The following is a 16,000-nucleotide window of genomic DNA, read 5'->3' as shown; positions in this document are numbered from 1 at the left end:
TCACTCCTCGTCAGGGTCGGACAGCTCATAGCCCAGGCGGCTGGCGGAGGGGAAGTGTGCCCAGAAGGTTCTGGACAGTTCTTCAATCTTCTCATAACCAGCGTACTCGCGCAGAGCCTCCACCCAGCCGAAGAAGTCAGAGGAGGTCAGAGCCCAGTTGGGCATGCTGCGCTTCTCACGCCCCAAATCTGCTGCTGGGAACCAATGAGGGCACGAGAAGAGAAGAGGATGTTAAAAGGTAACCAATCAGAGGCTGAGTGAATGATACTGCACTTCACTAAGACTGGTCACATGACACAACTTGACATGGATTGATAGCCGTTTACTACATATATTATTTTCAGTATAATACACGATCTGTATTCATTGATTATACATGTGTGTTTGTGACAGTGATAGAACCACTGTACAGAACCTTTGCTAAAGGGTCACACCAATGGGAAAATCTACTCTGGCAATTTTCCAGCTTCCCAGCCTTCCCCCCTGCTACACCAACCATAGCAGCCTCGTTCATTTCTCCGTGTTCACCTCTCTGTCACCCCTTCACTACAACCTGAGCTGAAGCTGCATTCCTTTAACCAAAGTCAATATAATACCTTGTAAAAAAACGTCTTGTCTTCGAATTGAAACCAAATACCCCGTTGAGCATCTCAGGCTTATGGTTGATTAAAGACCAGTCAGGGGCGAGCGGCACTGGACATCCCCCTAAGCCCAGAGACAGGCCTCTCACTGTGGGGCGGTGGGAGAGAGGGCCTGGTCCACGTTGGGAAAGCAGGCTGGGACAACAACACTCCACGGCTCCCAACTCAAACATAACACAACGGTGTGAGTGACTATAGGAATATGATAAGGAACAACACCATGAAGTGTGGAGGCACCAAGGAAGTCTTCTCTCACGTCTGTCCCTCTGACCTCTCTCACGTCTATCCCTCTGACCTCTCTCACATCTGTCCCTCTGACCTCTCTCACGTCTATCCCTCTGACCTCTCTCACATCTATCCCTCTGACCTCTCTCACGTCTGTCCCTCTGACCTCTCTCACGTCTGTCCCTCTGACCTCTCTCACGTCTATCCCTCTGACCTCTCTCATGTCTATCCCTCTGACCTCTCTCACGTCTATCCCTCTGACCTCTCTCATGTCTATCCCTCTGACCTCTCTCACGTCTGTCCCTCTGACCTCTCTCACGTCTGTCCCTCTGACCTCTCTCACGTCTATCCCTCTGACCTCTCTCACGTCTATCCCTCTGACCTCTCTCACGTCTATCCCTCTGACCTCTCTCACGTCTGTCCCTCTGACCTCTCTCACGTCTGTCCCTCTGACCTCTCACGTCTATCCCTCTGACCTCTCTCACGTCTGTCCCTCTGACCTCTCTCACATCTATCCCTCTGACCTCTCTCACGTCTATCCCTCTGACCTCTCTCACGTCTGGCCCTCTGACCTCTCTCACGTCTATCCCTCTGACCTCTCTCACGTCTGTCCCTCTGACCTCTCTCACGTCTGTCCCTCTGACCTCTCTCACATCTATCCCTCTGACCTCTCTCACGTCTATCCCTCTGACCTCTCTCACGTCTATCCCTCTGACCTCTCTCACATCTATCCCTCTGACCTCCCTCACATCTGTCCCTCTGACCTCTCTCATGTCTATCCCTCTGACCTCTCTCACGTCTATCCCTCTGACCTCTCTCACGTCTATCCCTCTGACCTCTCTCACATCTATCCCTCTGACCTCCCTCACATCTGTCCCTCTGACCTCTCTCACGTCTGTCCCTCTGACCTCTCTCAAGTCTATCCCTCTGACCTCTCTCACGTCTATCCCTCTGACCTCTCTCACATCTATCCCTCTGACCTCCCTCACATCTGTCCCTCTGACCTCTCTCACGTCTATCCCTCTGACCTCTCTCACGTCTGTCCCTCTGACCTCTCTCACGTCTGTCCCTCTGACCTCTCTCACGTCTGTCCCTCTGACCTCCCTCACGTCTGTCCCTCTGACCTCCCTCACATCTGTCCCTCTGACCTCCCTCACATCTGTCCCTCTGACCTCCCTCACATCTGTCCCACTGACTTCCTCACGTCTGTCCCTCTGACCTCTCTCACGTCTATCCCTCTGACCTCTCTCACGTCTGTCCCTCTGACCTCCCTCACGTCTGTCCCTCTGACCTCTCTCACGTCTGTCCCACTGACCTCTCTCACATCTGTCCCTCTGACCTCTCTCACATCTGTCCCTCTGACCACTCTCACGTCTATCCCTCTGGCCTCCCTCACGTCTGTCCCTCTGACCTCCCCCACGTCTGTCCCTCTGATCTCCCTCACGTCTGTCCCTCTGACCTCTCTCACGTCTATCCCTCTGACCTCTCTCACGTCTATCCCTCTGACCTCTCTCACGTCTATCCCTCTGACCTCCCTCACGTCTGTCCCTCTTATCTCCCTCACGTCTGTCCCTCTGACCTCCCTCACGTCTGTCCCTCTGAACTCCCTCACGTCTGTCCCTCTGACCTCCCTCACGTCTGTCCCTCTGACTTCCTCACGTCTGTCCCTCTGACTTCCTCACGTCTGTCCCTCTGACCTCTCTCACGTCTATCCATCTGACCTCTCACGTCTATCCCTCTGACCTCTCATGTCTATCCCTCTGACCTCCCTCACGTCTGTCCCTCTGACCTCCCTCACGTCTATCCCTCTGACCTCTCACGTCTAATCCTCTGACCTCTCTCACGTCTATCCCTCTGATGTCCTTTGAGTGGCGAACCATTCTTAATTCACACGGGAAACTGTTGAGTGTGAAAAACAGCAGCGTGGCAGTTCTTGACCAACTGAAACCTGTGCACCTGGCACCTACTACCATACCCCTTTCAAAGCCACTTAAATATTGTGTTTTGCCCATTCACCCTCTGAATGGCACACATACACAATACATCCATGTCTCAATGGTCTCAAGGCTTACAAATATCCTCCCCTTCATCTACACTGATTGAAGTGGATTTAACAAGTGACATCAATAAGGGATCATAACTTTCACCTGGAATCAGCTGGTCAGTCTGTCAGGGAAAGAGTAGGTGTTCTCAATTGTTCGTCCACTCGGTGTATGTCTTCAAGCTATAGTTGCACAACTCAAAATATTGAATCAACATTTCTAGGGCTGGTTTGATTGAATCCAACCCCATCTTGGTAACCCCTGGTTACCCAGTCTCCCACACTCACCTTTGCCTTCTTCTCCTGCTGTTTCCTCAGCCCCTGAGTTTGAGGGAGAAAAGACAGGAATTATTCAGACCGAAGGCACCATATGGGTCTTCATGGTGACTCACACAGCCCTGTTGATGGGCGACTTGTGACAAAACAGAGATAGTGAATAACTCTAACTGAGGAGTGCTTTTTTATTAATCTCTGTCTATCAACTCTCTCTCCCTCCTTGTCTCTATCTCTGACATTGCCCAACACGCTGGGCAGGCAGCAGCAGATTAGCAGACGGGGGTGTTGCGGACAGAGAGAGGGAGACAGAGGCAGTGGGGTGTAAGACAGGGGATGAAGAGGATATGGAGTGGCTGACTGCTAAGTGCTGCGCCTGGCCCTGGACTGCTCTGACATTCAGACATTCACAGCCTTTACTAAATCTCATCAGAGGATAGGAAGGTCGCGGCAGATCAAAGAAGAAGGTAAAGCCCAGTGGAAAGAAACAGACCTGGGTTCAAACACTATTTGAATACATTTCAACATGGTTTATCTGGGCTTGATTGAGCTTGCCTGGCACAGTAGAACCAATAGAATAGTTGGAAAAATACGAACCCTGCCCATCTGGCACTCCAGGCAGACCGAAGCAAACGCTAAACGTGTTAGAAAAATCTTGAATAGTATTTGGACCCAGGTCTGGGAAGATACATAGGGGAGGGGAAAGATAAACGCTCAGCTTGGTCAACAGAGACTAGAGAGAGCTAAGCAAGGTGGGAACACAGTGTAATACTTCTACCGTCTCAATGAAAACAAAAGAGGGAGAAAGCAAAAGAAGGGAATGAACTGCAACTGGTCTATTCTGACCCACAACCAGGCGCTTTTCAACAAAACAACGTCATTTCCACTCAATCAAATATTTTGGAGGGATGTTGTGACAAAAGATCTATGTCTCTGAATAGCCAATACTGCACATGCATTATGTTGGCAAGGCAAGCAGGAAGAAGCGCTGCTCAATGAAATATACAGTATTGTGGTGTGCTGTTGAAGGAATGGTACCAACTGTCCTCGTACCAATATAAAGAACACACGTATATCGTGGGAAGGCATCCGTTTCATTTGAAAGAAACGCCTTCAAAACGTTCTCCTCATATTCCACAATAAAATCCAAGTTGACAGAAAAATGTGTGACTGTAAACAACGTAAAGAGACATGTTGAGGACTAAACTTCACAGTTGATGCAGTGAGACAGAACCCAGTAAAAACTATAATCAATACCGCTCTTTTATTTGCTGCTGTTGACTGTACTGGCTGTTGAAATGTCAGAGTAGTTTGTCAGAAGGTTACATTCCTAGTGAACTAATGGACAACATTCCCTCCAGAGAAACAAATTGACTGTCTGTCCGGCTGCATCTCCGAGGTAATTAGTTCCAGCTGACGGTTTCCGAGAGATGCTCCAGACTGCAGTAAGAGACAACAGCGGGCCAATAACCGTCTCCTTCAGATGTAACATTCAACATCTCAATAGTGGAGGATTCCTCTCTCCATCTCCTCTTATTCATCCACAGCACACGGAGCCGAGAACCCAGGAGAGAGCTCGTGAACTTTTCTCTGTTCTTTCACATCGGGCCCACAGAGATATTGGAGAGATGAATTGAAGAAAGGAGGCTGCCACCACCACTTCAGACTTGAGTTTTATCCAAGTACAAATCACAATCCAATAATACCCTTATGCGCAAAATAGGTTAAAATGACATTGAAGAGATTTTGGATTGGGTGCCTTCCATTATCACTGAAAATGAAAATGGCACAGGCTCGGAGGCTCTCCGCTCTGTAGAGTGCTAACAGGCTGACTTACCTATTAGAGAGAGGAGACCCAGCAGGACGACCCAGAGCAGCATTGAGACACAAAGACGAGGCATGGTTTTGCACTGTGGTGGGCCGCACAAAGACAGAAACACAACCACAAAACTGTGAGAAATTGTCACAGCTTTTACCCCCGCATGGTTTTGCTTGTTCTGTAGCATCTTAAGGTTTCTCTTAGGGAGAGGAGTTGTGTCAGAGGACAACAGAAGGTTACAACAAAGAAGATTTGAATCAAGTAAGAAGACTAAGAGCTACATGTAACACCCGAAACAAAATCAATAAACAATCTTCATTTACACTGATACAGGTACCTGGTGCTGGATCCGGGCTCTTGGTCCTCTTGCTCTGGGCGAGTGTGTGTGTGTGTGTGTGTAGCGTGTGTATGTCCAGATATACCCAGTACCTGGATGGGAGGACAGATACAGTAAACAGAGCTGTCCAGGATATGTTGGTCCTTCACACTTCAGATCCACATGCCTTAACTCCGAACCAACCGTTCTCTCTTTCCTACCCAGCCTCCACTTCTCACACCTGAAGCAGACATGTCAACGGACTGAAAGGCTTTCTTTGTGGACGAAGGGGAGATGGAGGAGGGGAATGTCAACACTCTCTTACCCCTCACCAACTAGGTCCGATGCAGACAAATTGTACCCGTCTAGATAACGTACCATTGCTTATGTTCCCGAGCATGGCAATATTATGGCTGTTAAAATGTGTCCATTCATTTAATAAAACACAATCAATCAATCATCCTTTCATGTACAGCAAAACGTTCGATCAATACCTGCACATCTTGATCTTGAAAGTGACAGAAGTTCATAACCTACATTGATTTTGTAACCCCCATAAGAAAATGTATGCAATTTGTGACGTTGGATAAAAGTGTCTGCTAAATACATTATAATATTCTACAAGACAAACTATACAAACACCACATGGTCTTTCACATATTGTATCTGGGAGCCAAGGATTGTGTCCTCTCTTGGTTTCCCTTTATGTAGGTCTCCACTGCCTCAACCACAGACGACCACAACAGGGGCCTCAAATACAGTCCACATTGACCTCCGTTTGTCCCTGAGGAGTTGTACAGGAGCATGACGCCTCGGCAACGCCTGTACTGGATCTGGCTAAACTCTGCAAAGAAAGAAACGGCCCTTTTTCAGGACCCTGTCTTTCAAAGATAATTCCTAAAAATCCAAATAACTTCACAGATCTTCATTGTAAAGGGTTTAAACACGGTTTCCCATGCTTGTTCAATGAACCATAAACAATTAATGAACATGCAGTCCCTGCTCATCTGCGTGAACATGCCTTAGTCATACTGCAAGGAGGCATGAGGACTGCAGATGTAGTCAGGGCAATAAATTGCAATGTCCGAACTGTCGCCTAAGACAGTGCTACAGGGAGGCGGGACGGACAGCTGATCGTCCTCGCAGTGGCAGACCACATGTAACAACACCTGCACAGGATCAGTACATCTGAACATCACACCTGCAGGACAGGTACAGGATGGCAACAACAACTGGCTGAGTTACACCAGGAACACACAATCCCTCCATCAGTGCTCAGACTGTCCGCAATAGGCTGAGAGAGTCTGAACTGAGGGCTTGTAGGTCTGTTGTAAGGCAGGTCCTCACCAGACATCACCGGCAACAAAGTCGCCTATGGACACAAACCCACCATCGCTGGACCAGACAGGACTGGCAAAAAGTGTTCTTCACTGACGAGTTACGGTTTTGTCTCACCAGGTGTGATGGTCGGATTCGCGTTTATCATCGAATGAATGAGCTTTACACCGAGGCCTGTACTCTGGAGCAGGATCGATTTGGAGGTGGAGGGTCCTTCATGGTCTGTGGCGGTGTGTCACAGCATCATCGGACTGAGCTCGTTGTCATTGCAGGCAATCTCAACGCCGTGCGTTACAGGGAAGACATCCTCCTCCCTCATGTGGTTCCCTTCCTGCAGGCTCATCCTGACATGACCCTCCAGCATGACAATGCCAGCAGCCATACTGCTAGTTCTGTGCGTGATTTCCTGCAAGACAGGAATACCAGTGTTCTGCTATGGCCAGTGAAGAGCCCGGATCTCAATCCCACTGAGCACGTCTGGTACCTGTTCAATCGGAGGGTGAGGGTGAGGGCCATTCCTCCCAGAAATGTCCGGGAACTTACAGGTGCCTTGATGGAAGAGTGGGGTAACATCTCACAGCAAGAACTGGCAAATCTGGTGCAGTCCATGAGATGAACTGCAGTACTCAATGCAGCTGGACACCAGATACTGACTGTTGCTTTTGATTCCCCCCCCCCCCCCCTTGTTCAGGGACACATTACTCCATTTCTGTTCATCACATGTCTGTGGAACTTGTTCAGTTTATGTCTCAGTAGTTGAGCCTTATGTTTACACATGTTAAGTTTGCTGAAAATAAATGCAGTTGACAGTGAGAGGACAGTTTATATCTACACTCATTTATCTCTCGGAAAGAGACAACGTGGCTTCCATGGGTGAGGTTGTATCAGAAGCAGTGTCTGCTTCCCCAATGACAGTGTCTGCTTCCCCAATGACAGTGTCTGCTTCCCCAATGACAGTGTCTGCTTCCCCAATGACAGTGTCTGCTTCCCCAATGACAGTGTCTGCTTCCCCAATGACAGTGTCTGCTTCCCCAATGACAGTGTCTGCTTCCCCAATGACAGTGTCTGCTTCCCCAATGACAGTGTCTGCTTCCCCAATGACAGTGTCTGCTTCCCCCCAGATCTCATGCCGTATCAGGATTAAGGAGACACATTCCAAACGATCTGACAAGATGTAAAGGAAGCACTTTTGTTTTTACCGAAGCTCTTGCATCAGGATGGGCCTTCAGGTCCTGAAATGATGAAATCCTACCTGCAGTAACATTGCCATCTGTTGGTGGAAGATGGTAAATACAGAAACGCAATTTGAATGTATTCAAATTTAAGAAGATTGTTCAATCTTTTAAAAAGGTGAAAGTGAATAAAATTACACACTGCAGACAAATGCAACTAGAAAACTTATTTTGGAAAAACTTTTAATTGAACAAAAGTATTTCATTCCTCAGCCACCACACCGTCTTGGAGTACAGTACCTTTTAGCTGTATCTAAATTCATATAATATTCACCTTATTCTTCTTTTTAAATATACATACACAGCTGAAAACAATATTTAAATAACAGTGCTCAGTAACATTAAGACAGTTTTTCTTTTTTAAAAGCAGGAAACAAAATGTTGAACAGACTTTCACTGGCAAACAGACAACCCACAAAACGTTTTCCTATCGCTCTTGAATCTCCATCCTCGGTCAGCGACGTTTTCACCCGGACGCTGAGGAGAGCGGTGGATTCGAAGAGAACATTCGGGGGAACATTTGAGCAGTATGAGGGTGTGGCACATGGTCGGTTAGTACACATCCACGGACATTGAACACAGCTTACTGCCAGTGTCCATTCCACAATACACCTACAGAGGGCGCCCTTTCCTTATCTGGTAAATGCAGTGCCAGTTGTGGTGCCTTTCTTTCTGGTACAAGAGTCTTTGTGGAAACGTAATACTACTTTCTGCAAACGACCGGTCGCTCGATAACGACAGACAAAGCAACAACACCTACTGGAGACAAGCAAAAGGAGAAGAGCTGTTTCTCTCCTCCCGTTTGTTCCCCCCCACCCCCCCCCAAAAAAAAAAATCAGAAGGTCTCCAGTGATAATGTGATGTTAATGTCAACACATTAAATATTCACGTTCATGGTGTATGTAGCTGTTGTGAAGGAACCATTGACTGTAAATCCCCATCCGTGCTCACTCCTAAAAACCTAGAGGCACCGGCAGGGCTTTACTAGGAGGTGGAGTCGTCAGCCAAGGCCAAGAGCAGATGCTTACAGACGATCCCTTAGTGAAGGCGTTCTCTGGACACTTCTGGACAGGACTCGATGTCACTATTCTGAAAGGAATCTGAGCTACGGCGGCCAACATGTACCATTTGAGTCTCTCTATGTGCTAACTGTTGTATTGAAGGGGCATGGGCAGACCAGTGGATATTGCTGTGCTCAAATCAGTCAGTGGCAAGTCCAGTAATAAGGCTTGTTGTTAGGCCAGGCCGAGCACCGGGGTCCGGATTGTGTGTGTGTGTGAGTGTATGCAAATGTTTGCGAGCATGTGTGTGTGTGGTCACAGCAGCGGTTTGACCAGGTAGAGTTTGTCTCCATGTTCGCTGGTGAAGATCGGGGCTTTTTTGTAATGCTCCACCAGTTCGTCCATGCTGCTGAAGCGTCTCTGGCCGATACAGTAGACCCCCTCCGCCAGCGCTACCTTGAAGTGCTTGTTCTTTCCCATCGCCTTGAGGGACACGGAGAAATCACTGGGCTGAGAGAGAGAGAGAGATAAGAAATGGATGATTATTGCCATGGAGTTTCATTCTTAAGCCACTAGAGGGGGATATAAATCTACTGTAAAGTCCACCCATCCCACTAAATTAATGCAGTTTCCCTCAAGAAAGCTTTCCCAATAAAAACAGCTCAAAACACAGTATGATAAGGCTATTGTAAACCATAGAGTACATCATTATATACATAATCAGGAACACAAATCAACTGTTCTTCCCCCATTTCCACCAATCACAATTCTCTCTCGACCACTCACCGATGATTCGCTGTCTCTGACCAGGAAGTCTCCCTGACCTCCTCTCTCGTTGAGCGCACACTCTGCCTGATGCCTGGTCACTCCCCCATAGTACCAGTCCTTCCCGGCAAACTTCCCCACGCGGGCCGGCCCTGTGTAGTTGATCTGGGGCGAGTGGGGGCCCGAGCCCATGCCACCCCCGGGGGCCGGATCGTCGCTAAGTATAACCACATAGTTCTTTGGCACCAGGCCCACCTGTCCACGGGCGTTCCGACACCGCCACCACTCAGGGTCGTTCTCCGGTTTCTCCAGCACCGCCATCACTTCGCCCTTTTCAAAGTTTAGCTCCTCGTCTGTCACAGAGCTGAAAGGGTACAGCGTCTGGACAGTGTGGAGCGCCCTGGTGGTCCCGTTGATCACCCCTGCCGACCCTGCCCCCTGCCCTGGGTAACCTCCGCTTAGGTCCCCCGAGACGGCCTCCTCCTCTCCCTCCTCCAGGACATAGTTAGAGGGGAACCAACCTACCCGACCTTCAGAACTCCCTCGCCACCAGCCGTCGCTACACTTCTCCATGACAATGACCCTTGACCCCTTCACCAGTGTCAGCTCGTCTTCCCGCTCCGCCGCGTAGGCGAACTTGACCAGGGCTGAGATGCTGAGGTCGTAGATACGCTCGGCGCTGCTACCCCCGCCACCATTGGACGGGTACTCTGCGTCCGTGCTGGGCGTTGGCGAGGCATCGCGGGCACTCGTCTTCCTCTTCGTCTTCCCCAGGCCTTAGAGAGGGAAAGAGAGAAATAACTATTTATACCACAAATTGAAGATCTCAGCAGTAGTTCCACAACAGAGCAGAATAACATAGTAAAAAGTCCCCCTTGAACATATTAGGTTAAAAGTCCTGAGGCTAGAGTGTAGTACATCTAAATGGCTCCGAACAGAAAGCTCTACGTGGTCATTGAGATTGCGCAGGCAGCTACGCTACTCAAAAAACAGCCTGCAACTGAAGTGCAGCAGCAAGCTGAGTTAATTAGCTCCTAGTACTGCTGGTAGAGGACGGTCCGGGGTTAGGAGGTCACCACCTCTCCCTGAGGCTGCAGCCAAGGAGGCAAACACTTCAGAGTTAAAGGGGAGAGAGCGGTTCTGGGTAATTAGTGCTGGAAGGAAACTGGAGGTAAGGCCAGAGGAGAGACAAGGGGGGTTCTGGGTAATTAGTGCTGGAAGGAAACTGGAGGTAAGGCCAGAGGAGAGACAAGGGGGGTTCTGGGTAATTAGTGCTGGAAGGAAACTGGAGGTAAGGCCAGAGGAGAGACAAGGGGGGTTCTGGGTAATTAGTGCTGGAAGGAAACTGGAGGTAAGGCCAGAGGAGAGACAAGAGGGGTTCTGGGTAATTAGTGCTGGAAGGAAACTGGAGGTAAGGCCAGAGGAGAGACAAGGGGGGTTCTGGGTATTGACAGGCGATGTTAATTCCTCTCAGGCAGCTACTGACCAGACCACTGTGCAGGAAGGTTGTTTAGGAGACAGGAAACGCAGATCGGATGACACTGAGTTGGTCGGAAGGGTGGACATTGTTTGCATCCAAAATGGCACCCTATTCCCTAAATAGTGCACTACTTCTGACCAGAGCCCTATGGGCCTCGGTCAAAACACAGGGCTCTGGTCAAAGGTATTGCAATATGTAGGGAATATGGTACCATTTGGAATAGGGTGCCATTTGTTCGGTTGGCTCTCTTGCTGGAAAATATTAACCTTTAACCTCTTTTAATAACAACCCCCCAAACTGGTCCCCCACTGTAAACTACTCCCGGAAAATTCGACTACTCCTTTCACTTTAGACTCTCAATCCCTCTAACTCGCTCTCTGAACATTTACACATGTATTTAAGACAATATAGAGAATCACTAATGCAAGCAGAAGGAAGAGGATCATTGCCATTTAAAGCCTAGTGTCAGAGAGAATTAACCTCAACCCTCTCAGCCAGGTAGGGGAGCACTCCGAAAGGTCACAAACAACCCCTTTCCTCCATCTCCCCCATCTCTTCCTCCACTCCCCATCTCATGCATGAAACAACGAGGCTTTCTGACCTTCTGTGTTCTTGACGCTTAACTGGCCTTCTGCTCTGATGGAGCACGCAGCCAACCAAGGAGGGTCTTTGTTGTGAGTGAACAGCAACACTCCGTTCTTAGCAGACATACAAGAGCACGCAAACCTGGAGATGAGATGGGCTGCACGCACACAGAGACATACACTTGTATTCAAATGTGGAACTCATCTCACAATTACAAACACACCTGCTCACGGGAAGCATCGCATAGCTCACACATGACCAGTTACACGCAACACAGATAACATGATGACACAAAGCCGGTGGGACCAGAAAAAACATGATTAAATCATAGACCTCCTCCCGGGTCTCCTGTTATCGTACTACCCTCGTGAAAAAGAGGAGTCGATGTATATGACGAGATCTCCTCTCTGCCCAGAAAGTTACCATTCACACGGTCTGCAAGCGCTAGAATGTTAAAATACATGTCACTCACTAAATACGCTTTGCCTGCAACTATCGTCATTTACTGCCGTTACGCCCGGTATGTACTTCCAAAGAACTAAATAAACATTTCAATGTATTGTTTTGGTCCGGAAGAGGATCCTTTGCCCAGATACTGGTTCAATCACAGACTAGCCTAGATCCTCATACTGAGAAACACGCACACACGGACGCACACACACACACACACACACACACACACACACACACACACACACACACACACACACACACACACACACACACACACACACACACACACACAGCATGGAGACGAACAGCATGACGGACCAACTGAGTCAAATAAGACCCACAACAAACAGAATAATACACCCTCAGAGTTAAAATGACGAGAAGACAGCCCTCGTCTCCATGAATCAGCCTTCACCATGACACAGCAAGGCCAGTGGCAGCGTCCACAGGGAGAACTGGGGTAAGTAGCTGCTTCCGTTTCAGTGACCTTGGGAGGGGAGCGGGGGGGGGGGGGGAGAGGGTGAAATACCATCACTTAGCCCCTGTCACAACTATCCCCCATCAACAGGCCATTCCACCCCTCACACAACAAACTGTGAGGAGGAGGCACAGTCACTATTTATAGCTTTCACAGAAATAAAGGAAAAAGCTAACATTCGCTTTACATACTGGAGCGTACTGGGCTGTTGTTTTACATGGTAGGGCCGATGGCATTTCAAGGGTTGTAGATCAAGTGGCAGGCAGGGAGATTGGCATTTACACACACACGCTTGTCTATGAACACACACACAACTTTTCTAAGCGATGACACACCTTCCTTCCTTAGCAAACTGACATCTGATCCATGACTTTCATGCTCATTCCTCTGCAGCATGTAACAACAAACAAGGTACTCTGTGTTGCGCTCACACACCACAATAGTAACGACACACTAACTCACAGTCGCCCCCACTAAGCAACACAGTGACAGTGACAATACTAATTAGACAACAACAAGCGATAATTGGAACCTGAAAGCTATTTTTTTAATTAAGTAGGCATAAATCGTGAGGAAGTGCCTTGAGACCCTAAAGCACAATTGTAAAGCACAATTGGTCCAGCGTCGTCCGGGTTAGGGGAGGGTTTGGACGGGGGGGGGGCTTTACTATGCTCATCGTGCTCTAGCGACTCCTTGTGGCGGGCTGGGCGCCTGCACGCTAACCTCTGTTGTCAGGTGAATGATGTTTCCTCCGATACATTGGTGCGGCTGGCTTCTGGGTTAAGCGGGCGGGTTAAGAAACGCGGTTTGGTGGGTCTTGTTTCGGAGGACGCATGACTCGACCTTCGCCTCCCGAGCCAGTTGGAGTTGCAGTGATGAGAAAAGATTGAAATTGGGGGTAAAATACAAAAAAATAAAGAGTGGGCCCATACCAAGTCATCCATTCAACTGGGCCCACACCAAGTCATCCATTCAACTGGGCCCACACCAAGTCATCCATTCAGCTGGGCCCAATCCAAGTCATCCATTCAACTGGGCCCAATCCAAGTCATCCATTCAGCTGGGCCCAATACAAGTCATCCATTCAGCTGAGCCCAATCCAAGTCATCCATTCAACTGGGCCCATACCAAGTCATCCATTCAACTGGGCCCATACCAAGTCATCCATTCAACTGGGCCCACACCAAGTCATCCATTCAACTGGGCCCATACCAAGTCATCCATTCAACTGGGCCCAGTCCAAGTCATCCATTCAACTGGGCCCACACCAAGTCATCCATTCAACTGGGCCCACACCAAGTCATCCATTCAACTGGGCCCAATCCAAGTCATCCATTCAACTGGCCCCACACCAAGTCATCCATTCAACTGGGCCCAATCCAAGTCATCCATTCAACTGGGCCCATACCAAGTCATCCATTCAACTAGGCCCACACCAAGTCATCCATTCAACTAGGCCCACACCAAGTCATCCATTCAACTGGGCCCACGCCAAGTCATCCATTAATTGAGCCTTCACCAAGCCATCAATTCCACCAGGCCCAAGGCGAGTCACAGTGTGGACCCATACAGCTGACTCATGGATGCTTAACCATACGCTCTTAACTTACGCTGATTAAGGAGAACAGGCCAGGGACAACCCCATCCAGCTCGCTGCAAGGAAGCAATGTGGAGGACCTGGGGACAACTGTTCAATGTAGCACAATGGTGATTGCAGAGTAACACTAATCATGTATGGCTACTGCAGTGGTACTGGGGGAGTGAGAAAAGAAAGTCATTTGATGAGAAGTGAATGCCAAGCTATTCAGTATCAATCCCAGATATAGGCCCATTTCATGGGCTGATGAATGGAACAGGCCGTGCTTAGTCAGAATGTTCTCTTTGGAATATAAAGCTGATGGTCTCCAATAATAGATAATAGCATGGTGGGCGGTGGACCAATTAAGTAGGAGTGTGATCCACAAGAAGAATGTGAGCCCAGGTGGCACTTGGTGTCCATGAAAGCAGCGATGCTCTCTTCTGCTCTCTCCCAGTCTGTCTCGCTCTTTTCACTCGCTCCCTCTTCTCTCTCCTACCTCCTCTCTCTCCTCCAACCATGTCTCTCTCTCCCTCCCTCTTCCCACTCTGTCTCTCTCTCCCTCTCCTTCCTCTCTCTCCTGATGAGACACATCACTTAAGGTGTGGTATGAGACCAATGAATCACTCGCCAACAACTTTCGATTTATTCAATTTTCATAAAGCTGATCTTCTTCTCCGTGCCTCGGTCTGAAATTGAATTCCAGCACAAGGAGGATATACTGTAAACGAATACCTAGGCTATTTCTACCTATATCTACCCCACAATCACTGATGAATAACAGAGTAAGATGATTATCTGAGGTTTGACGGGAACTCATTTTCTGTAAATGGCGGGGGGGGGGGGTTCTGGATGATAGCTGAGAAAGCTGTGTGGGTGTACTTAGAGGAAGAGAGGGATGGAGGAAGATGGAGAGGAAGATAGTTTAGTAGGATGGAGGGATTAGAGGAGGCGAGAGTGCTCGTCTCCCAGACAATACTCTAGTCGTTTAACTCTACACCCCTCTACGGCTCCCCGTCGCTCTCTGTCACTTGTCAAATCAAGCCTTAGTCGTTCTTGTCTGAGCAGCCATTTCTCCGTCTGTTCTACTGTCCTCAGATCGCCCATCACAGACACAATTCCCTTGACAAGTCTCTTCAATCAGATAGGAAGAAACCTCAGCAGTAGCAGCATCTGGCTGGGAGTAAGCCGAGCACCACTTTTTGTCAAACGCATCTCACAAGTTCCCGACAGAAGACAACGTAGTTTGATCTTTATATCAGGCCTGCAATGCGACCAGCTTGAAAAGACACATTTTCAAAATGCTAACATTTACCAGCAACCCTCTGGTTAGCTAGAAGGCACGTTGTCTCCCCTACCTGAGCAGCATACTACATCGGGCCCCTGAAGTTGTAAGCAAAGACAACGTGACCATATACCTCGCATGGCAACAAATCGATCCGTAACAACAATGTCCTGCCAGCCCTGAATGGTCGAACAGCGTATTGATAGAGCCATTGGCCAGTAACCTATAGCTTTAACAGTGGCCTGAACACAACCCGTAATACGATGACATTATGAGAGAGAAAACATCAAATCAAATGGAAGTAGCACACCAGAATGAGGTCTGCAGAGTGTCAAGACTCATAAAGAATGTAGTTAAATCAAGACGAAAGGCCTCTGTTAACCACCTTGTTCACAGAATCACAGATAAGCAAGAGTCATTTCTTAAAAATATCATCATCAGACAACTGTACTTGAAGGGTTCATTTAAACACAATTAAATCTACTTGACTGC

At 48.6% G+C, this 16,000-nt stretch overlaps 2 protein-coding genes across 3 annotated transcripts in view; both read right to left on the bottom strand.

Moving 5' to 3' along the window:
- otos2 (otospiralin 2) lies at positions 1–5,081 on the bottom strand. The gene is made up of 2 exons (XM_064968000.1): positions 5,018–5,081; positions 1–188 (listed from the first exon to the last, which is right to left on the bottom strand). Exons 1-2 carry the CDS (start codon positions 5,079–5,081, stop codon positions 1–3), a joined length of 252 nt encoding a protein of 83 aa, XP_064824072.1.
- A 2,959-nt stretch (positions 5,082–8,040) lies between these two features.
- The window catches only part of LOC135542573 (cytoplasmic protein NCK2-like), a 53,434-nt gene continuing 45,474 nt past the window's right edge, over positions 8,041–16,000 (bottom strand). For both annotated transcript variants that reach the window (XM_064969658.1, XM_064969657.1), the window contains exons 3-4: positions 9,673–10,427; positions 8,041–9,396 (exon numbers count right to left, since the gene is read on the bottom strand). In XM_064969658.1, the coding sequence (XP_064825730.1) occupies positions 9,202–9,396; positions 9,673–10,427 (950 nt within the window). In that variant the 3' untranslated portion in view covers positions 8,041–9,201. The remainder of the gene's footprint in view (positions 9,397–9,672; positions 10,428–16,000) is intronic.

Source organism: Oncorhynchus masou, chromosome 6 (assembly GCF_036934945.1).
Source record: "Oncorhynchus masou masou isolate Uvic2021 chromosome 6, UVic_Omas_1.1, whole genome shotgun sequence".
Taxonomy (NCBI): domain Eukaryota; kingdom Metazoa; phylum Chordata; class Actinopteri; order Salmoniformes; family Salmonidae; genus Oncorhynchus; species Oncorhynchus masou.
This window is presented reverse-complemented; position numbering and strand designations above follow the sequence as displayed.